At 39.5% G+C, this 23,411-nt stretch overlaps 1 protein-coding gene across 10 annotated transcripts in view; it reads left to right on the forward strand.

Annotated features, from left to right (window-relative positions):
• The window catches only part of KYNU (kynureninase), a 100,157-nt gene that overhangs the window by 72,513 nt on the left and 4,233 nt on the right, over positions 1-23,411 (forward strand). For 7 of the 10 annotated variants that reach the window (XM_043525322.1, XM_043525318.1, XM_043525321.1 and 4 more), the window contains 4 exons: positions 12,026-12,078; positions 13,708-13,793; positions 17,549-17,779; positions 21,268-21,896. In XM_043525322.1, coding sequence (XP_043381257.1) covers positions 12,026-12,078; positions 13,708-13,793; positions 17,549-17,779; positions 21,268-21,411 — 514 coding nt within the window. In that variant the 3' untranslated portion in view covers positions 21,412-21,896. Of the gene's footprint in view, positions 1-12,025; positions 12,079-13,707; positions 13,794-17,548; positions 17,780-21,267; positions 21,897-23,411 lie in introns of those variants that run through there. The other 3 variants (XR_006284892.1, XM_043525319.1, XM_037912631.2) reach the window with 1 other exon arrangement.

The raw sequence follows: 23,411 nt of genomic DNA on the forward strand, positions 1-23,411 counted from the left end.
TCCATTCAAGAGATTAAGGAGTGTGTGAATAGTTCACTAAATATATCATAATAATCAAAACCATTTGAGTCTTCTTTAAGTCAGAAGTCACAGTTCAGAAATATCTTTAGGTGGGATTGTCGCTTCATGTTTAATTTAATCTTGTTGAAACACCCTAAAAAGATTTACCATATTTCTTTACAAAATATAGCATTATCCAGGACTTTATAGAAAATGCTGAGAACTTTATTAATATCTCTATTATGAGTAAATTGGCTCCCTGTTTGATTTTTAATTTCTGATGTTAGGCAGGAGATTTGATTTCCTTTTAGTAAATGTGCTAACGTACTGTTGGCTGTATTCCGCCTTTTCATATATCTTATATTTGGCTAGTAGAAGTGATGATATATGAGCACTCTGTGATAATAGTTGCTCATGAGCTGATTTAACAGTTTTTAATTCAACTTGATTAGCCTTGGAGGGGTTGTTTTTTGTAAGATCTTTTCTTAGGATTTAATTTAAGCTCCAGCTCTTTTTGCAGTTTGATCATACCTTTTTTTCAGTCTGGCAACTGAATGAAATTATCATCCCTCATTGTGAATGCCTTAGAGGTTTCCTAAACTGTTCTGGGTGAATTCACCAAGCTCTGATTGGATTCCCAACATAATGGTCATTTCTCTTTCACATGCTCTGATCACAAAAACTTGTTTCCTGTTATAAAAGTGAACTCAATCTCCGTTTGTTTTGACCTGAAGGGATAATATGAATGGACATGTTCTGAGATTGGAATATTCTCAGTTGTACTGAGTCTAAAAGTCTAACAAGGAAAAAAATCAATCCGAGAGGAGGACATATGCACTCTTTATCTGCAAATACTTATAAGCTGTAAATCAACTCACACTTGGTTGACCAAACAGTCTAGGTTTTTCACCTGTGGAGTGAAGTTGCCAGCAGATCGAGAGACGTGATCGTTCCCCTCTATTCGACATTGGTGAGGCCTCATCTGGAGTACTGTGTCCAGTTTTGGGCCCCACACTACAAGAAGGATGTGGAGAAATTGGAGAGGGTCCAGCGAAGGGCAACAAAAATGATTAGGGGACTGGAACACATGAGTTATGAGGAGAGGCTGAGGGAACTGGGATTGTTTAGTCTACGGAAGAGAAGAATGAGGGGGGATTTGATAGCTGCTTTTAACTACCTGAAAGGTGGATCCAAAGGGGATGGATCTAGACTATTCTCAGTGATAGCAGATGACAGGACAAGGACTAATGGTCTCAAGTTGCAATGGGGGAGGTTTAGGTTGGATATTAGGAAACACTTTTTCACTAGGAGGGTGGTGAAACACTGGAATGCGTTACCTAGGGAGGTGGTGGAATCCCCTTCCTTAGAAGTTTTTAAGGTCAGGCTTGACAAAGCCCTGGCTGGGATGATTTAGTTGAGATTGGTCCTGCTCTGGGCAGGGGGTTGGACTAGATGGCCTCCAGAGGTCCCTTCCAACTCTGTTATTCTATGATTCTATGATTCTATTCCCTAACCTTGTACCTGATACATTAAAATTTCCACCTGTGACACAAGTGAGACCTGAATTGGTCAACTTTTGGGGAAAGGAGGATGATTACTCAAATCTAGGTCATTTTATAATATCACCAACCAAGACAGCAGAGTTAAGCTTGTGTCAGTACTTGGATTATAAAACTGTTTTTAGAGATTTAGATTTGTGCCATTAAAATTTGCATCTGGGGAGAAAGTCAGTTTGGCCATTTTTAAATGAGACATACGAAAATTAAGAAAATAAAATAAAATTACTTATTTTAGCTGTTGCTGAAAATGCAAACAATTCAACAGAAGAGACGTCACACTATTAGCCTATGGTATAATCTTATTGTTTTGGTCTTTTGACAAAGTAAAGCTTCAGAGATATTAAATATGAAAAGTCACTATTTTTATAGTAACACCTTTCATAAAGGGTTTTGATTTTTTATTGAGTTCTAAGAGAGCAATCCATTAATAATGTACAGCAATATTAATGAGTCATATACACTTAATAATTACAAAATATTTGTAGCAAGTTGAAAAGGGCAAAGAAAGTATACCAGGATATGTGAAAGACCAAAACTACAGTAATATGAGACTAATAATTACCTGTGGTTCCAAAGCTTTTCAAACTCCACAAACATCCTACTTATAATTAAGTATTGATCCAGTGTACAAGAGGACTATGAAATGGTTGAAACTTGACACATGTGATGGGGGCCACTGTGAGATTGCTCAATCAGGACAAACTACAAAGAATGGGGCAGACAAAGCCCGCAAATGGTGGTTATTCTAATGCTTAGATTCACCAAGCCAGCAACAAAACAGCTTCTGCAATACCTTACTGGTTACCCAGAAGCCAAAACACAGTTCCTTTAAAGCAACCCAGCCTTGAGCTCTCACCCAGACAGCCAAGTCAAATATGATGAGGATTACTGAAAATCTTGTTTATCATATAAAAGTTCTACCAATCCCAAAGGATTGGACACATTACCCACCAGGTTAATGAATATTTAAAATCTTACCCAAATATACACTTACAACCAATTCTTATTAACTAAACTACAATTTGTTTAAAAAGAAACGAGAGTGAGTATTGGTTAAAAGATTATCATACATACAGCTATGAATAGAGTTCTTAGGTCAGTTTCATAATAGAAATGATGAGCTTTATATATGTAAACACACAAAAAACACAACCATTGTCTACTAATATGTCTCTAAAGGTTGATTCTGGGTCAATTAGCCTGCTAGTTGTATAACCCTTTCTGGCCATGTGTCACAATGTGGGGTAAAGGATATGTACTGTTCCAATAAGTGAATCGCTGGACAGAGAGAAACAAATAGGGTTTTAAACATAGCTGCTGGGAATCTTGGCAGGGATTTTCCAAGGAGCCAAAGTGAGTTAGGTGCCTGAATATTATTGGAATTCAATGAGAGCCAAATCCTATGCAAATTCTGGCCAACCATATATATTACAGAGCCATAGGTAGTTACTCCATACTTAAGGTTACAATGAGATTTGCACCTGCAGCAGGAATAAAACCTCTGAATTTTGCACTTAATTTGTAAATTATTTAGCAATAGTGAAACAGCTTCAACAGAAGAGACTGAGAAGCCCACCTCAGAGTATCCCATAGCCCAGTGATTAGAGCACTCACCTGAGAGATGATGGTAAAGCCTACTTCAAATCCCTTCTCCCCATCAGGTGGAAGAAGGACTTGAACTGGGGATCTCCCAAAGCCCAGATGAGTTCTTTAACCACTGAGCTAAAAGTTATGAGGGAAATTAACTGCTCCTTGGCCCCCGCACAACTGTTTTGTGTGATCTCACATGCAGGGCCTGGTCCGGTAGGCATGCTTAGAAGGTCCCTTCCTGATTGAGCCCTGCATGCACCTCAGATGGCTAAAGGCCTATCTTCCCCTGTTTTGTGAATTGTGCTGGGGCTTCAGCAGTAGATAATGCCTGGATGCCCAGAGAGAGGCAGCAGTGTGCATGCCCAGAGCAGAAACTTAGATGTCTAGAGATCTTTTACTTCAAAAACGTAGTCACTGAGTGAGTTTAGGTGCCTAGAGGGTTTTGCAAGAGTTTTCTGCATCACAATAGTGCTAAAACAGGGACTTAGGTGCCTGAATCATGGTCTTGGTGTCTAACTCTTGTGCATCCAAGCCTAAATGACTTGCCCAAGGCTACACAGGAAGTCTGTGACAGAGAAGGGAACGGAACCTAGTTTTCCCAAGTCCCATGCATGGGTCCCCAACTTCTGGACCATAAAACACAAAAAAAATGGTAAATAAAATGAACAGTTTCACTAACATTCTTGGCATTTTTGTGAACTGCTGGAATGAACCCATAAAAGCGAAGCTGTTTCTATGGGTTCACAGTGACAATTACTTTGAGGAGAAAACTGGGTTTTCAGAACCTTTTGTGTCCTCAGTTCTGATGCCATTCTGAAAAACAATATTAATTCAGTTGTAAATAGTTCAAAATTTTAATAGTTCTTAATAACTTTTTTAGATCTAGTAGTTTTTAGTGTCCTTTAGAGTTAAATTAGGCTACAGGCCACCCCCTTCGCCCTGTACCCTGTTTGGGTATTGGACTGTGCCCAGGAATCTGGGCTTTAAACTCTGTACTTCCTGCCTGTGATCTTTTTCGTTCAGTGACAACCATCAACACTGCCTCTACTGCCTGGGAGAAGCTCACATCGAAACTCAGTGCAGTATTTGCCAGTCCTTCCCCAGCCATACCTAAGAAGGGTAGACACTTTGTCTCTGCAAGTATCTCATGAAGATGACTCTGAGACCCCAATCAGATCCAGGCCAGGGAACCACCCTGTACATCAGTCTGAATCAGCACGGAGTGTGCCTCCCACTGCAAAGTTCAACTCTGTGCTAGAGAATCCATCCCCACAGACCCCACTGCAGGACATAGGAAGTACTCACATAAGCATGGGACTAAGCCTTCCTCTAAATCCACGTCAAAGAAATCCGACATGCTTGCAAGCAAATTCACCAGTTCGGCCCATGAGCACTTAGTATGTCCTAAGTCCCACAGGCACAAGAAAGCTCAGAAACATTGGGTTCCACCCCATGCTCCATCGGTACCACCATCCACAGCTCTTCACAAGACCTGGAACCCTCCACCACTGGCAAAGACCAAGAGCTGCCAGATAACATCATCATTGCTGGCACCAACTGCCCTGACAGAAAGAGTCTCCTTTACACCGGGGAGATCCAGATCCATAGCCACACCACAGGACACTTTTGCTTTCTGATTCAGAATATCCCCTCCATTGGGACCTTCCATTTCCGGGAGCTTATATCTCCTCCAAGAGACCTGCCTGCAGAACAGAGCCTATTGGCGCCCCCCAGAGACAACTTACACCTCTCCAACAGCACAAGCGGTACCACCACTTTAACCCAAGTCAGGCTTTTTCTTCTTGGGAGATGCGGAACCGTCAGATGAACCGCTTCTCCCATACCGCCCTTACCCATTCCCCAGGAGATCCACATGGCCCTGGGACCAACCATTGCTTCCCCTGACTCAGCCATGGGGACCTCCGTGACCATCTGTCAACCCGTCCTACTGGCCATATTGGTGACCCTGGGATGAGTATCCCTCTTCAAAATCTATCTGATCTGCCAGGGAGTCATCACCTTTCTTCCCTCTGAGGGAACCATCAAATTTTCCCCTGGCTCCGATAGGGGAGGAGGAGTACTATGCTCTGGTTCCATAAGAACTGGCCAGACTACCATCACCATCGCTGGATGAAGAGGTAACTTTGACATCCCTTTCCCCCTGGATGACTTCAGGCAGTTCCAAGGCCTTCTCTGCAGAGTCATCAGGGAACTTCAGATTCCACTAGAGAAGATCCAGGACTCCCAACACAGGCTTTTGGACATCCTCCATACCTCTGGGCCTACAAGAATTGCCTTCCCTGTCAATGATGCCATACTGGAGCTGTCTAGGAGAGTGTGGCATACCCCCACCACCTGCGCTCCTACCCTCAAAAGGATGGAAAGATGCTATGTGCTGGCTAAGGGCTCAGAATTCTTATTCTCTCACCCAGCTCCCAACTTGTTGGTGGTTCAGGCCACTTTGGAAAGGTCCAGCCAATAACATCCCAGATCTACTCCCACAGACAAGTAGGGTAAACATTTAGATCTAGTGGGGAGGAAGGTTTTCTCGTGTTCCAGTCTTCAATTCACGATACCAATTATCAAGCGCAATTTGCTAAATATTATTTCCTGAACTATACTTAGTTTGAGGAATTCGTCAATGGCCTCCCACAGCAGAATCATATTAGTTTCCAAGCTCTGACAGAAGAAAGTTAATTAATAGCCAGAACTACCCTCCAATCTGTAGTCAATGTGGCTGATACTACCTCTATAGCCATGGCTATTGCCATTGTTATGCAAAGGGAGTCCTGGCTTCATGCCCCAGGGTTCCCCTGGGAGGTCCAGAATACCATTGAGGACCTCCCCTGGATAAAACAAAGAGTCATTCTACCAGAAGAGATGTATATTCCACTCTCTTAGACTATATCCTATCTTTGAAGACATTGGGTCTCTCCCTCAGCTCCTTGCAAATCCACTTAGCAGAAATCAGTGCATTCCATCCACCTACTGAAGGCTACACTATTTTTGCATACCCACTAACCAATCAATTCTGGAAAGACCTGATAAGAACTTTCCCACCTCTTGAAAAGATTGTGGTCCAATGACACTTGAATCCTGTTCTTTCAGTACTGACAATGCCCCCCTTTTTGAGTGTTTAGCTACTTGCTAAAGGCTCCTCTCCATGAAGGTCACCTTTCTTGTAGCCATCACATTGGTGAGGAGGGTCACTGAACTTGGAACAATGATGGCAGACCCTCCATATGCTGTGTTCCACAAAGATAAAGTTTCTTTACACATACATCCCAAATTTATCCCTAAAGTGATTGGAATTTATCCCTAAAGTGATTTGGAATTTCACCTTAACCAATCCATTCACTTACCTGTATTCTTCCCGAAACCGCATGTTTGTGCAATGGCCAACAAGCCTTAGCCTTTTACCTGCAGAGAACAAAACCAACCAGGAAGTCCTTGAGTCTGTTGCTGTAGTGAAGAGAGTCAGAGGGCATACCATCTCCACCCAGAGAATTTCCAAATGGATATCTGGTTGCATTCTACTCTATCAGCTCTCGAATGTCCCTCCCCCTACAAGGTTATGAGCTCATTCCACTAGAGCTCAACCAGTTACCATAGTGTTTCTCCAGGAAATACCCTCCTAGGATAGCTGTAAAGCAGCCACGTGGAGCTCCATCCACACATTTGTAAGGCATTATGCCCTGGTACAGTATTTAGTTGCTGATGCCACCTGTGGGATGGCTGTTCTCTGATCAATGCTACTGTCTTCATCCATGCACTCTGTTCCTACTTGGGTACTTCTTCTCAATCACCCACAGTTAAATACAATAGGGAGTATCACTAGAAGAAGAAGAAGAGAAGTTACTTACTGTAACTGGAGGTTCTTCGAGGCATGTGGTCCCTATCTGTATTCCACTACCCACCCTCCTTCCCCTCTATTTTGGATCTTATCTGATTCATGGTGGAAAAGGAACTGACGAAGCGATTGGTCCACACCACCCTTTATCACCTCGGTTGGACACACAAGGTGAGCCAGGACACATTCATCAACAAACAGACACTACTTTCAAATTATCTGACTCCAGGTGCATGATGTGCATGCATAACACCCCACAGTGGAATACAGATAGGGACCACACATCTTGAAGAACCTCCAGTTAAAATAACCTTCCTCTTAGCATTTGTTAATCCTGTGAGAAAATAAGAATTGTTTCTAATGATGGGAGCATCACAAGAGGTTCAGAGTTCTTGTTCTGTTCAGATATGAATCTAAAAATTCAGATGTATTTCCAAACTATGCACACCTCTTGGGTCAGCACAAGTGGGCTGAAAATCTCATGAGAACAATTGAACTTGTCAAAATTGACATTAATATTTTTGTGAAAAATTCATATTTTTTTTCATCAGAATTTTGAATTCTGAAATGTCTTGATCAGCTCTATAGACCAGACTTTCTCATGAGATTTCCAGCATTACTGGTTGCCTTCCCATCTGGTTAGCAGAAGAAGGTATGTTGAAAGAAAGGATCCAATGTTTTCAATTCTTAAAGGCTTAAGTTTACTTCTAAGAATGGGCAAACGTTTGGCAGGAGAGAAGGGGAGGAACAAGTCTTTTGTATTTTTGTCCTTATCTGCTTTGCCTACCTCTTGTTTTTTCATCTTCTTAATCCATTCAGATATTAGGATTAAAAAGCCAAGCATAGGTAAACTATATAAATCCAATAATATAGTATTTCTATATCATCCGAGTAAGGCATAAGACATTTCCAGGCAAGGATGTGATCTGACTAGTAAAGGGAGACCATTATACTCCATACATAGTGAAGTTTGAGAATTTAATATTTAGTGTCATTCATTCTACACTGTTATTTTCCTATTATATCTTTTAGCATACTTTCCCATAGACCCTTAAAATGATTTCTCACAAAATATGATGATAGAATGGTTCATAGAAGGCTTTGTCCTGGGTTGTGGAAGTCAGGCTGTGTTAACAGTGTTTGCTTGTTTTCTGTATCACTGCTCAATAGTTTCAGAGGGGTTCTCTCCCCCCGCCCCCAAGAAGGCAAATGAACCACGTTTCTTCACATTGTAAATTATAAATGAGTTGCATAATCATCTGTTACTTCGAAGCAAAGGTCAAAGGAATTTTTTTGTATTTCTTCTATGTTCTTTAACTGGATCTTCTTTGATGTCTTCACCGCACATACATAGTGATCATTATATCCCACACTCTTGCATCATTAATGCAACTACAAACGAAACGACTCAAGTTATGAATGCCCAGCGCTTCTGTCTAACACACACAGATGTGAGAAAAAAATGAGCTAAATAAAAATACTTACTGAAGGGATTGTTCCCTGGTGTAAATGTGCTTAAAAGAAATAGGAACAAAATGAAAGGATGATGTGCCTATCTGGCATAATTTTTCCCCTCCATAAATCTGCTGTCTACGCCTCTTGATTTGTAAAATGGGAGAATGTTTTCGGGTAAAACAAGACCAATGAAATATGTTTAATGATCTTTAATTACATGCCTTATTTGTGTCATGAACTTGGGCAAGTAACAGTGTGCATTAACCCAGCGTATTAAACATTTAAAAAGTAATGATGTGTATAGCTCAGAAATATGCAAAAATATTCTTTCTTGTCAGAACATTAGGATTCCTGCTTTATTTTAGAGACAAAATGGACCACAGTGCTTTCCCTTTTTAATGGAATTTTTACTTAAAAACCAAAAAACTAAAATTATTTAGCTCTAAGTAGGGTTATGTGATCACTTGTACCTCTCACAAAAAACACCATCCTAATTAGCACTGCTTTTTGACAAGCTCAGCTGTGAGTCTCTATGCCCATTTGGTCCATGGACTGAAATACCTTCTCACACTGAGAGGTTCTCACTCCTGAAGCATATTGGCATGGCAATCTTGAGAAGCTGTATGTTCTCTAGCTGTTTGTGGGATGTCAGAAGGCTAATAATCCAACACTTATCAGAAACACAAATACACATATAAAGCTGGAATGGCCATTTCAAATTGTGTTATAATAAAATGTGAAAAATCTCCAGTCTCGTTGTACCTATGTGTGTAAATAGCCATATGTGCAAATGTCCAGTAAGAGTCAGTTCCCAATAGAGATTATTAAAGCGTGTTTCCATAACAAGTCCCTTCTCTAATCTAAAACGCATTTTTTTTATCATGGTTTGTAAAACAGTCATGCCTGGTTTACAACAGCTAGTTCTCCTAACACAGTTGAATGCCCCAACTTGGCTGGGGACAAATTACTTTAAATACAGGAACATAAAAAAACAAGTTTTTTCTTATTTCATGCATTTTGGTATTACAAGATTTTGCCAAAATCATGACTCAGGTTTAAAATAAAAGTTATAAGGTGCTGCCTTGGTATTTTGAAAACATGAATGTTTGAAATCACTAATTCCTTCCAGAATATCCATTTTGCATGCAGAGTAGCTACTCTTGAATAAGAAATTTTACTACCTCATCTTACTGTGCAATTTTACTGCCTATTATTTTTACTATGCATTTATATACCCTTATATAACACCTCAGCTATTTCACATCATAACAGGCTGAAATTTGGCATACCAGTAGCAGCCCTGATTTCAATTTTTTCACAGAAAACTATTAACTGTTAATTGCTAATTTATAAAGATTGTGTATGTGTGTGTATATAGATATAAAACCTCTTTGAATCCTGTTGACATATCGTACATCAAACAAATGACATCCATAGAAAAAATTGGATTGATGATGGTGTAGAACCAGAATTGTATCTAAACACCCATCATGTATGATGCCCATGGAGTTCTAGAATGGCAAAAAGAAATGTCAGCTTGTCAGTGTTTTAGTAATGGTAGGGACAGGCAAAATGATTTAAAAAAAATTATGCCACCTTTAAATTTCATGCATTTCTATCACCAAACTTTAATCAATTTCTGAAATTTCAGTTTCCAAGTTCTAGACATGACAAACCACAGGATAGGTCCTGTTCTAGGCCAGTTGCACAGAGTCAATAAGTTTAGATACAACACCAAGCTTTTGGAGTCTCACCTGAACTAAAACCTGAAGTCCAGGACTGTTAGTCCTTCATCATTCTTTACTTGGATAGTACTCCTGTTGATGTCTGTGGGTCTCCTGTTGACATCTATTGCCTGAGGAATGAGTGCATGACATGACCCAACAAGTAAATTGCTCTTTAGTATTTTTTTAACCTTACTACACACTGTTATTCTAGGTAGTATACTTCATGTTTGGTTTTTTGCTATGCTAAGCCAATTGGAAAGAATGGAATACTTGCACCATTAACTTCAGTGGGATTTTGTTATAATATTATTGTGTAACGTGTTTTATGGTAAACTATTATAAAGGAAAGATACTGTAAAATACTATAAAACAGTTGATGCATTTTTTATTATTCAAAGCATCTGCATCTGAGTTATTTGGGCAATAGCAAATAAATAGTTTTATTTGTAATATATTATTTTTGACAAAAAATTCATTGAAATGAATGGATGATTTCATTGTTGATTGCCATGGGACTTTAAATAGTAAGACTATTCTTTAGCAATATAATATTTCACATGTCTGCTTTATATAATACAATGAGATGAGAGTGATGGATCTATTCATAGGGGTGAAATATAAATCCATATTATCCAGAAATAACAAGTAAGCATTTTACTTGGCACTGTGCATAGTTTATATAACAATTCTTTACATACAGTGTGACTGACCAAACTAGTCCCATCTATCTTGGACTTTTACAGTTTGGCCTTTTTAATTTGCAGCATGTGGCTAGGCCTTTCCAGGAGTAGAGTGGAGAAGCACAGTTCCTTTCCTCCTTGTTTGCTCCAGGGGAAAGTAATTTGCTACTAGCTCTTGCTAGCAGCAAATTACATATACACTCTAGCCTTAAACACAATGATAGCTCAACTGTGCTGGCTGGCATGCTGAAGATGGAGCCACAGAAAACAAAGCCACCTAGTTGCTTAGAGATGTGTATTGGGCGCCCAGCACCAGTTTAACTCTTTGTGCTGAGACCCCAGGTCTACAAAGACCACACACAAGTTGAGGTGGGATTGTCTTACTCCCCTCATATCCTTGTATGGCCACATGAGCGGGGCTATGATCGGGCTCATAGTAAATACTAGGCCAGTGCAAAATATTTGATGAAAAACTTCAAATTTTATGTTTTCATGTTTTATTTAAATTTCTGCAATATTTCTATTTTGCGGGGAACCACCCTGAAATGTCTTCAGAATATTGTCTCAAAAATCTAGTTGTGAATTAAATGGGACTAAATTTCATTCAAAAAAGGGTCATATTATTGAGTAATAAACCCAGTTTCATAATCTGAAATCTTATTGCTAGGTTGGGATTTACATCAGCACAACATGGCAATGGAACGATGAAGCAACTGCGACCTTTACTCAGAGGCCTCTTCGCTATCTTTTGTTTGCTGTTCATATCTTTGATTTTGTGGATTTAAGTCAGATTTATAATGTCCTTTGGTTTTCAGTATTTACCAAAGCGGATTTGTGTTTGTCCTTTTAGCCATTAGGAACATAACACTGGAAATATTTCTGCTTTATTTTTCAGTTTGTAAGATGAATTTAGACAAAATGAACATTAATAGAGCCCCAATAGATTGATTGTTTGAAAACTATAATAAATATCATATTTCAGTGTTGAAGAGAAATTGCAAAGTCACATAAATAAGTTATTAATGCCAGTTAACCACATAACTTACTGATACTATTTGATTAGTGTATCAGAAGCTATTTAGTAATACTCATGTCAGATTTAAATATATATCAATGTGTGATTTTGTTGTTTTTTCCCGTTTTTTCCCCCATGTTATGTTTTAGGCTGATAGGCTGGTGGGGTCATGAATTCAAAACTAGATTTCTCATGGAAAACAGTATGTATACTTCTTTAAATATGTCACATGATATAGAATTTGCATACATTGCTGTTCACCATTATTTTGAATAGAAATGATAAGACTTTATATTTGCTCACTGTTGTTAAACCTATTAAAGCCAAATTCATCCCTGATGTTGTGCAGCTTCACTGAAGGCAATGAAGTAACAACCAGAATGAATTTGATCATGTCAATCTAGTTGGTTGTTTCAGGACGGTTTGCTCAAACAAACACGCCAAAAAGGCCTTTCAAAAATTCAGACTTGGACTATGGGTAAATTTTTCACCCTACTAGATCCCATAAGAGCTAGAGACTACTTTCCTTCTTCATATTGAGTAGTACTTCATGGTGGGAGTAGTTCCATTGGAATGAATGGGAAATGTGAATAAAGGCAGAATCTGGCACTAACTGAAAACAGCCATCTATTTTGGCTTTACTAGCCCAAGCTAGAACTTAATGAGGTATAAAATAAAACAATGACCTGTTTCAAAAGAAGTGAAATGTCTGTGTTCCAGCCTTGTGCATGGACACACAGGAGTACTTTCTGAATCTGGAGGTCAGTCTCTCCTCCAACCCCATCTTAAAGGAGACCTCAGCCTGCAGGAGGGTTAGAAGCTTGCTTTGAGGCTTTACCATGCGAGTCCTTGCCAATCTGACTTTAGGTCAACACTGCTGGCCTCAGTCCTCTCTTTGAGATACTGCAAGGATTCTGACCAAAAGTATAGAGAGGGACTGGGCTAGTCTTGCTGGAGAGCCATCATCAGACATGTCATCTTCTAAAACATAAAAAATGAAATCTGTCACCTCAGACGCTCTCCATTCCCTCTCCTTTGGGTTCCTACTCACAAAAGGCTAGTCTTGAAGTCATTTTGTAGGGGCAGTTCACAGGAGGAAGATAGGCAAAAATTATATGAGTTTAATAAGTCCTCACAGTGAGTGAGAGGTGCTCCTTTCCATTGAAAGAGCTCTGGTGCTTGCACTGAAAAGATAAACAATGATGCAATATTTCAAAGAATGCAGTATAAGATCACATGAAATTTCAAAGCCTAAAGCAGTGGTAGCCAAAATCTGGCCTGGAAGTCAATCGCCCCCACAAGTTCTGTAGTGGCCTAAATGTGTTTATGGACACTATGCGTCCCTTGGATATGATATTCCATTTGATCCAAGTGGACTTTGTTTAGCTCAAGACGGAGCACTGCAATGTGCAGTCTCCACAAGCCACTTATTCATATCAAAGATAAAAAGCCTGAGTCTCCTCTCAATTACTGTGGTTTTGTACTCCTTTTATACTACATTGACTTCAATAGATATGCTTGTAGTTTACACCAGTGTGAGAGGGGAATCGGGCCTAAAGGCAATGTTAATATGTTCCATTGTATGCAAATTAATTGCAGTCCTCTGGCTCCTGGGAAGCTGCTGATGTAACCTTCAGTTGGGTAAACTTTGAGTACCTCCAATGTGAAAAATAGTAGCTGCAAGTGGAGTAAATGTGTTTCCTGATAATGAACCAAATCCTAATGTCCCACTGACTTTAGTGAAAGTTTTAATTGAGTGAAAAGTCAAGATTTGTCCTAATGAATAAAACAAATTAAAAAATATAACTAACAGAAGTTATTCGTTTTCCAGAATTGCAACTAAGTCCTGGAATCAACGGATATCGGTTATCAAATCCTCCAATTTTATTGGTCTGTGCACTGCATGCTAGTTTAGAGGTAGGTAGTTATATTTCTTATGACTATGAATTTTAAGAATCTACAAATTGTAGAATGGAATCTTAGATTTTTCATCAAGATTGTCTTTTTTAAAAATGTAAAATTTAGACCAGGACTAAATGTGGTTATGAGATGGTTGACTTTTCACAAACCTTTCTATTGGCAACCCCACACTTGTTTTACATTTTGGGTTGATCTGAATACAAGAACTCAAGATGAAAATAAAACAAAATTGATGGAAACTCACCAGATGGGTAAAAATCATTGTGGTAAAACTGACCTTTTCCATGTGAGCTTTTTAACAGAATCATTTTATCTGCCTCTGCCAAAAGACTAAAATTAATCTTGGCAGCATTTGTTGGTGAGACTCAAAACCCAGAATCAGGCAAGATTTTATTTGATTTCAGGCTTCATTGAACTTGCCTGGTTTGACATTTCCCTTTAAATGTTTCAGTGTCCTTAATGTACAGAGCCAAATTCTGCTCTCAGTTACTCACCTCTAGCTCCAGACTGTCTCCTCCTGACTTCAGCTTACTTTGCTGTTTTCAGTGGAGTTCCTCCAGATTCACACCTATGGAACTGATGGGCAGATTGTGCCTCACTGCAGTTTACCTGTGAAAGCTCCAGGAAACTCAACACAGAGTTTCTTCTTAATTATTTTGTCAGGAGAGTGAGGTTTGTTCAATATGGAAGAAACAGGATCTGGCCACCCAGTGTCATGGATCTTGGGTGGTTGCACTGGCTCTGGGAATCCATCTCCTCTATTTCCTGGCAGCAGAACTCCAGCAGCTGGTATTTGGCCTTTGGAGCCTTCCTCAAAGAGGGATCACCACTATAGGGTTTGGGGGTGGAAAGGAATTACAGCCTGGGGCTGTTAGTATACTTGGGAAGTACATCAGAGCAGTGGAAGGATGATATGCATCTCCTTGGCCCACACACTCCATGCCATATCCTCCTGCATTAATTCCTGAACCAGGAACTGCCCCGTCTGATGGCCATGGGAAGGGAGTTTTTGCCATGATGGTAGGACAGGAGTAATCTATGCACAGAAGGTCCCAACATTAGACCTTGAGAGCAGAATTCAGCCCATTTAGGAAAGCATTCAGAGCTCCTTTAGATGTCCTGTGTGGTAGTGCAGTCACATATTGCCACATTTCATCTCCAGACATGGCTGCATTTCTGTGATGGGTGAATTTATCCCTGTACAAATGATTCTCAATCACTCAGGGATCCTTTGTGGATGAAAGGTGCAGTTATGCGTAGCTTTCTCTATGCTGCAATATTCACAATCTTGAGAAACTGTTTTAAAAACTCAGACTTAAAACAATCTTGGTTAACAATGTTCTGTGGCCAGTCTGAACGGGGTATAAGTTTTTAAAAAAGTTTCCCAAACCATTTTATTAGCACTAGTTGTACTGGTGAAGCCAATTCTGGAACAAAAAGCCAACCCCCTCACACTAAAACAAAAGTATCTTAGACATGTACAGAACAAACCATTAAAGTCAGAAAATTGCCAGCTGAGGCTATCTTTTCTCTCCAGCATTACATACTAAATTGAAGGACTGCAAAAGGTCACAGAAATACTTCTTGTTCTGTTTGACAATTTATTTTGTTAGTCCTTAAACATTCAATATATTTTTAAACTTTCAGTGACCTTAGAGATAAGCTAAAAGCAGCTCTGCTATGACCCAGATTGTCACTGCTCCAGTTTGTGTGGGTGAATGTAATTTAACCCACCTCAGGGAGTCTCAAAGAGCAATAACTGATCATATTCCACTGACTCCCCTTTTCATGCCTACATTACCCTTTTGGCACAGACAGGATTTCCAAGTGCTAATTGCTCTAGGACAGTGGGAAACAGAATAGTTTCCATGTCTGGCAAGAGATGGCTTGTGAAATTGTATGCCATCCTGCACTGGGACACATTAAGCAGAAGGCAGTGTTTCCAATGGAAACAATGAAAACTGCAAGTGTTGAAGCCTCAATAATGCTTAAAGTGACTGTTATGGCACTAGTTGTTCCCTTTTATGGATTAAAGTGCGTGTGGTGGGAAGATCTCCATCGCCACATTAAAAAGAACTTTTTGAAAAATTCCACTCAGAGGGCACATGTTCCTTGAACAAAACCTGAGTAACCAGGCTTTCTAGCAGCAACCTAAGAGAGGGACCAAGAATCCTGCTCATCCTGTAAACCCAGAAGCTCTGTGGTACCAGCAAAGCCTTCTGTATAACTCCTGCAAAGGAGCAGTTCTAGTTTTCCATCCATGCCGGTGCAGCTCACTTAACGCTCCTGCCCCTTTCACATTCTATACCCCCCTCCACTGCAGCAATATCTCCCTGCAAGACCTCTGCCTGACCAGTCACATCTTGCACACCGCTGCATACAGGAGATGTGACATTTCAGTTGTGTTTAGGCCAGGTTACTCCATGCCCATGATAGTATTGGGGTCAATGGCCTGTGGATATTCAGCAGGGAGGAGAGTACTCTCCAGACAGCATGCTGTAAATTAAGTGGGATCTCTTGGCTATCTCTTCCTGTAATTACTTTATACGCTTTATTTTCATATTATAGTGTAGTATGATTTTAAATATTATTCTGAAATTTCTCCCTCAGGGTCTGATTTTTTGAGTCTGCAATCATTAGAGGGCACAATCAGCTGCAACTACATAAAGTAAAATGTAGGGTCTGGAATATGGCTTTAGATTTAACTACCTGGTTTTCAGGGACAATCACTACTTGGAAGTTTATTCTGTCATTTGCCCCTGCAACATGCACAAACAAAATGTTGTGTTGTGTTGTGTTTTGTTTTGTTTTTAAACTTGGTCTTAAAATCATATTTTCAACTGTCCTCTTAAACCGAGCCATCCCATATGCCAATGGGGGAAGTGAGAGCTACATGCCTCCTTTTTATCCCTCACAGATTCTGGCGATACGGTTTGTCCCCCTCAGTGTGGCAGCAGGGTTAAGCAGTGTCACCACCTATTACAATTTTAGCGTGAGTCTTCAGAAATGTGGAGTTTGTCTTAAAACACCATTTCTTTGAATCATGTAAGAGCCTTTTTTAAAAAGAAAGAAAAGAAGAAAGAAACAGCTCTTTTCAAACATCGTAGTTGTGGAGAAAAGCTTAAAAACATGAATCCTAAAGGCTCCAAAGACCAGAATGCAAGTTAAAATGGACTCAAAATGTATTATTTAAAAAACAAAAACAAAAAAAAACCTCATGGTTTTTAAGCCAATATCAAGATGTTCCAAGGCCTGATCCATGATTTTTGAAACTGCTATTTTCATTCTTAGTCCTGGTCCAGCACCCATATTTTTTTATTGTAGTGGCAGTATTTATGGACAATATTTATACGGGATACTGCTCTCCGAGCCACTTGATGTGTGTGTTCAGATTCCCATGTGCATAGGTAAATGTGCTCACAACAATTGCAGCAGCAGATAAGGAGACCCTTTACATCTGACCCTTAAAGTACATAGTCTTGTATTTTCTAAGGCTCAATTCTGCTACCCTCATTTACACTGGGTAGCATGTTATTACTTGGTTCCAGTGGCACTACTTACAGAGAAAGCTACTACTTAACATGATTAAGGATGGAAGAATCCGGGTCTCAGAATATTGTGGCTCTTGAAATGATTAAAATTATTGAAGAGGACAAAAATGGCCTCATCCTACTTTGGAAGGTTTCTGTTTTATTGTTTCTGTTTTCAGCTGCAGCAATGGATTATCTTTCTAATTATTTACATCCTTGTAGGTCTTTGGGCAGACTACAATGAAAGCACTGAGAAGGAAATCCATTCTGCTAACGGGTTACTTGGAGTACCTGATAAAGCATTACTACAGTGAGGATAAAGCAAATCCAGAGAAACCCTTTGTAAAAATAATCACACCATCTCAGATTGAGGAAAGAGGATGCCAGCTCACACTACTTTTTTCTGCTCCAATCAAATCTGTATTTAAAGAACTGGAAAAAAGAGGAATAGCTGTGAGTAAATCAGTCTTCTCTGCTGCTGATTTTCCCATGCTTTGTTTTATGACTCTACTGCACTGAGTTAATCATTTTTGTTATTATTCCTGTATAATTTCATATAAGACCTGAGAAAGACTCCAGTTAATTTCAGTAGGCTTTGGCTCAAGCCTACAGAGGATAAATTTCTTATTTATAATAAAAGAGAAGCTTTATCAATATTCAGATTACAAGAATATGATTGTTTCACCCTAAACTTGAACAAACTCTTTTTGCAGGTTTAGAAATGTTTGGATAACTTCCCCCTCACTTCATATTCCCCTCCTCCTTGCCCCCCACAGACACCATAAACAAATAGTCTGCAGTTTTATACAGCACTGCTCTGCTTTCTCCCAGTCAAGATGAAACTTTCCAGCTTAACATACTACAAGGGAAGGCTATTTCCAACCCATTTGGAGAGTGCCAGGAATCCCAACAAGAAGGACATCTTGAGATTTCCAGGCTAATTCTGTTGATTGAAGAGGTGTGGCTAATTCAGAAAAGCCTTCAGATTTTTATATACTGAATAAATGGAATAATAAAATATTTTCATAACTCATCTTTAGCTCTGAAAGAAATTTATATAAGTGGATGTTATTACCCACATTATATAGATCATTCGCTAGACTGTAGGCTGTCCAGACCATCATTCTTTTTCTCTATGTTCTGTACAGCATTGGTTTAGTATCATTAACTTTTTGGCTGAAAAATGCAGATTCAGCTCAACTGAAACACTTCATGAATTTGTGCTAACTTTGGCAAATTGTTTCAGTCAAAGGAAAAAACAGAAATGTCCAAATGGTTAATTTTGATATTTCCAAAATGTTTTGATTTTTTGGGGAGCTAGATTCACAAGGTGTAGTAGGCACCATTCACAAAACTGAGGGGGAGTTCGTGCCAGGAAGGGAAAATGACTCTCTAGCTTTGGTGCTCATTGAGGAGAGGGGGACACCTGGGTTCTAGTCATGTGCCCATGAACAGCTATAATTATTTATACAAAATGGAATAGCTTCAACAGGAAAGATTGAGGTAGGCCCTCCCTAAAGTAGCCAGTAGTGTGGTGGTTAGGGCCCTCCTCTGGCCTATAAGACACCTGAGTTCAAGTCCCTGCCCTAGAGCTAGGATTTAAACCTGGCTCTTTCTCAGGTGAGTGCCCTAAGTAGTGAGTATAAGCACGTCTCCCTGTGAATCTAGCCCTTCATTTCCTTTGTTATATATATATAATCAAACAGTTCAAGTTTCCTAAAATGGAAACAATTTTTTTCTGATTTTTCAATTCATTGAAATTTTTTTAAAAATGTGTTTGGGTTGGCCCTGAAACAGGTTTTGTTTTGTTTTTGATTTTTTTTTCCAGAACTGTATCTGAAAAATCAATAATTCACACAGCTCTGATCAAGGCTGCACTGTGGAAGATGCTGCCTATACACATAGTAGAAGACCATCCCTGCCCCAATGAGCTTGTAATCTAAATAGAAAGAAACAGAAACATTTTACAGATGACAGGTTTCAGAGTAGCAGCCGTGTTAGTCTGTATCCGTAAAAAGAAAAGGAGGACTTGTGGTACCTTAGAGATAAATGTGTCAGTCTCTAAGGTGCCACAAGTCCTCCTTTTCATTTTATAGATGGGAAGCCTGAAACAGAGAGATGAAGTCACTTCCCAAAGCTCACTCAGGAAGTCTGTGGCTGAGTCAGAAATTTGAACCAAACCCCATATCTTAAACCACAAGATCATCTTCCTCTAACTGACACTTATTAACTAACAGGTTATTTTCTCTAGATCTGAAGAAGAGCTCTGTGAAGCTCAAAAACTTTCCTCTTCTACCAACGGAAGTTGATTCAATAAAAGATATTACCTCACCTGCCTTGTCTCTCTCCCTGGGACCAACATGACTACAAAAACACTACAAAATATATAATGCTTAGTAAGGAGCTCTCAGATAAAACCCATTCCTTTAATGATCTGCAAAAAGACAAAACCTTGTTGTTAGCAATACATACAACAGGAGAGATAAAAAACACTCATCTCCTTAGAGAAATATTCTAGAGTTCAGATAGCAAGGCAACTGAAAGCCAATCATGCTGGTAACCAATGAACACAGGTCAAAAAAAGTGAAGGAATCAGAGCCTGAATTTAAGGTATTGAATTAGGAGGTTAGAAGTGTTGGTGGGATGATAGTCTAATGCCATATAAATGATATAGTAGATCTATTTCTGCTGGTGACTTGCGTTTCCAAAGGGCAATACTTGTAGGCAGAATACACTTATGTGTTTTGGTGCTGCCAAGGAATTCCAGGAAGTACTGCTTTTAAGAGGGCATAGGGCATAATACTGTTGCCTTGTCAATGGGACACAGTAATGTTTCATTTTTAGGAGATTATCCTATTCAGAAAAAATATTTAAGTTCAGAATCACAGTAAGTCTTGTGGCATTATTTGTACCTTTATTATAAAACATACTATTGTACTTTGTGCATACTTTTTATCAAGAATCTGGGCCATATTCAGTGCTGTGCCTCTCAGGATTCACAGTGCAGAAGGTTTCAGAGTAGCAGCCATGTTAGTCTGTATCCGCAAAAAGAAAAGGAGTACTTGTGGCACCTTAGAGACGAACACATTTATCTGAGCATAAGCTTTCGTGAGCTACAGCTCACTTCATCAGATGCATTCAGTGACAGGTATGCATCCGATGAAGTGAGCTGTAGCTCACGAAAGCTCATGCTCAAATAAATTTGTTCGTCTCTAAGGTGCCACAAGTACTCCTTTTCTTAGTGCAGAAGGTGTAGTCCATGGGTGAGAGGCAAAAATGGCTTTTTTGCCAGCTGAGTGCTTCCCTAATTCTGGGCTGCTCCAGGGGCCGATGTAGATCATGGCATAAGTCAGTTCTGCAGCACAGAATAGCCAGAGTTCAGAGTGCTCTGGCCACTCCCCATAACATTCCCCATGCTAGGGGCTGCACAGAAGGGAGGGGGATGTAGGGCTGCCTATGTTGTTTCTGTATTGGGGATATTCCCTGGAGGCGCTTTACTTCACCAGAGTGATGTAAGAGGTAGCAGCATGGACCAGAATCTTGCCCCCACAGGTAGGTTCTTGTAATATGCCATTATTCATCGTATCTTTATTGTCTCAACTTTAAAGGTTTACATAAGAATATAAGAATGGCCCTACTGGGTCAGACCAAAGGTCCATCTAGCCCAGTATCCTGTCTTCTGACAGTGCCAGGTGCCCCAGAGGGAATGAACAGAACAGGTAATCATCAAGTGATCCATTCCCTGTCGCTCATTCCCAACTTCTGGCAAACAGAAGGATCGCTCTTCCTCAAACTTGCAGTAGCCAGACTTTAGGGAGAGAGGATGGGCTGGTTTTTAGTTAGTGTTATTGAATGAAGGCAAGGAAGAGGTGAGCTTTTTGTTGTGACAAATACATTTGAAGTGGCATTAATTTATTAAATGTTCCTTTTCTGTTTTGCAGTGTGACATGCGAGAACCAAATGCTCTTCGTGTTGCCCCAGTTCCTCTCTACAATTCTTTCCATGATGTACACAGATTTATTGAAATCCTGGGATCTGCAATTACATCTGAAAAACAAGCAGCAAACAATGCTGCACTGTCCTGATTTTATTGATGGCTCAGCTGTATCTTTTAATATATTTCTGACTAAGATGCATTTATTCTTCTGAGCAATTCTGTCCTTCTAGTAGACTAGGCTATATTCACTGCAATTTGAAAAAAAAAAAAAAAAAAAAAAAAAAAAAGAGGGGGGGTTGAATAGTTATTTACAACAGACTGTACTTTTTATTAAAGCTAATATTTCCTCTTTGCTTTGACTTTGACTCCACAAGTTCTTATGATCTGTACATTTTAATGGGGCTTTCTAAAATATTTTATAATTTCATTCCATTAGGCTTGAGAAGAGGAACAGGTGAAGACTTCAATAAATGAAAAAATAAAATCTCATTGTACTATAACAATATGATGCATAACAAAGAATGGAAATATTTGGCTTATTACTTCAGTAATGTACCAGAAGTTTGCTACCTATTTTGCAGTTTTAATTGGCATCAATTCTGTTTATATAAATGCATAGGTACATTTTAAAAAGAAAATCTGCTTTTTTGGGGGGGTAAAGTCATTAGTTGATGCTTGAGGAATCTTAAATGGAGCAAACATTTTGAGCTTTTGTTTCACTCAAAAGACCAAAGTGGTGAATTCTCATTATATTACAGCCACTTTACACCACGTTAGCAGCATGAAGGAAGGGACTTTCAAGGAGAGTAATATATTTGCACCCATGTAGACAGGGTTTGTCTACATGAGAAAGTTACTGGTTTATATAACTGATTTTAAACACTTATTTTGGTTTAAACAAGGCTTATTATATGGTTTAGCTTAGGTCAGTTAGGAAATGGCTTAAGTTAAAATAGTCAGGAATCAGGACCTGCAGCAGAACCAGTCTCTGGGCAACCTAACAAGCACAGCTGGCCTGCATAGTAGGCTGCCTGATTAGCTACACTGCCTGATTGGTGGGAAAAGTCAGCAGACCATTCTTAAACCCAGCAGCAATTTGGTGGTGGTTCAAAGTATTTACCTGTGACAGCTGCCCTGCTTGCTTGTTCTGATCCTTGCTCCTGTCTTGGACCCAGCCCCATTCCCACCTTGTCTAATTCCAGGTAACCTGGCTCCTACCCTCTGCTCTGATTTCTGATTTTGGCCCTGGCATCTATCTCCTAGCTGGTGCTCCAACCACTAGGTATGGCTGTCTATAACCCACTCTCTACAGTTAAACTCAAATATCAGCCTCCACACAGGGATTTGCCCCAGTTCAATTAAATCAGTTTAAAAACTGATTTAAGTTTAATGGGGAAATTTTCTCATGTGACAAGAACTTTGTGTATGTGATTATCTGTAATTCAAGGGTATGCCAGACAGGACAGGCAATATCACATCTCACATGATGTTCAATACTTCTTGAAAATAGCATCTAGTGCTACTTCAGAGCTTCTCTTTATTGGAATTTTAAGTCAAAAGAGGAGTGAGGGAAGCCTTAGGACTAAACTGCATTGGGTGGTAAAAGCCATTCCATAAAATGAGATTCCCAAAGCACTAGTCATGCCCTCCACACACTCTCCTATTCTGACGCATCTCTACACATCAGCGAGCAAGACCAATGAGGGATGTTCCTATGTTAAGGGGGCATGGCAGGGGGATCCCCAAAAGCCTTATCTATTGGCTTTGGAGCAAACACTGAAGCTCTGGTCCTGTGCCTCTTGAATTTCCCCAAGGATTTGGGGGGAATAGAATAGCAGTTGCCTTAATGGTATCATGATCTGAAACCATCCAAGAGTAGGGCAACATGATGGTTAAATCACCAGTTGTGTTGGTATCTGTGACTAATGTTACCCCAGTTTCAGGGAATGTAATGTAGCTCTGGCCAGTTCATACAAAAATAATTACAAAATAAATCATTTATTGATATTATCACTGCCTGCCAAAAATAAGAGCACCGGTATATATAATACCAATATAAGGAATAGAAGATTTTTAATGGTCTGGGAAGCATGATGATAAAGAGGTTATAATAACATTAAAACAGTTTCTTTTTAATTAAAGAAGCTT

Source organism: Chelonia mydas, chromosome 11 (genome assembly GCF_015237465.2).
Source record: "Chelonia mydas isolate rCheMyd1 chromosome 11, rCheMyd1.pri.v2, whole genome shotgun sequence".
Lineage (NCBI taxonomy): Eukaryota > Metazoa > Chordata > Testudines > Cheloniidae > Chelonia > Chelonia mydas.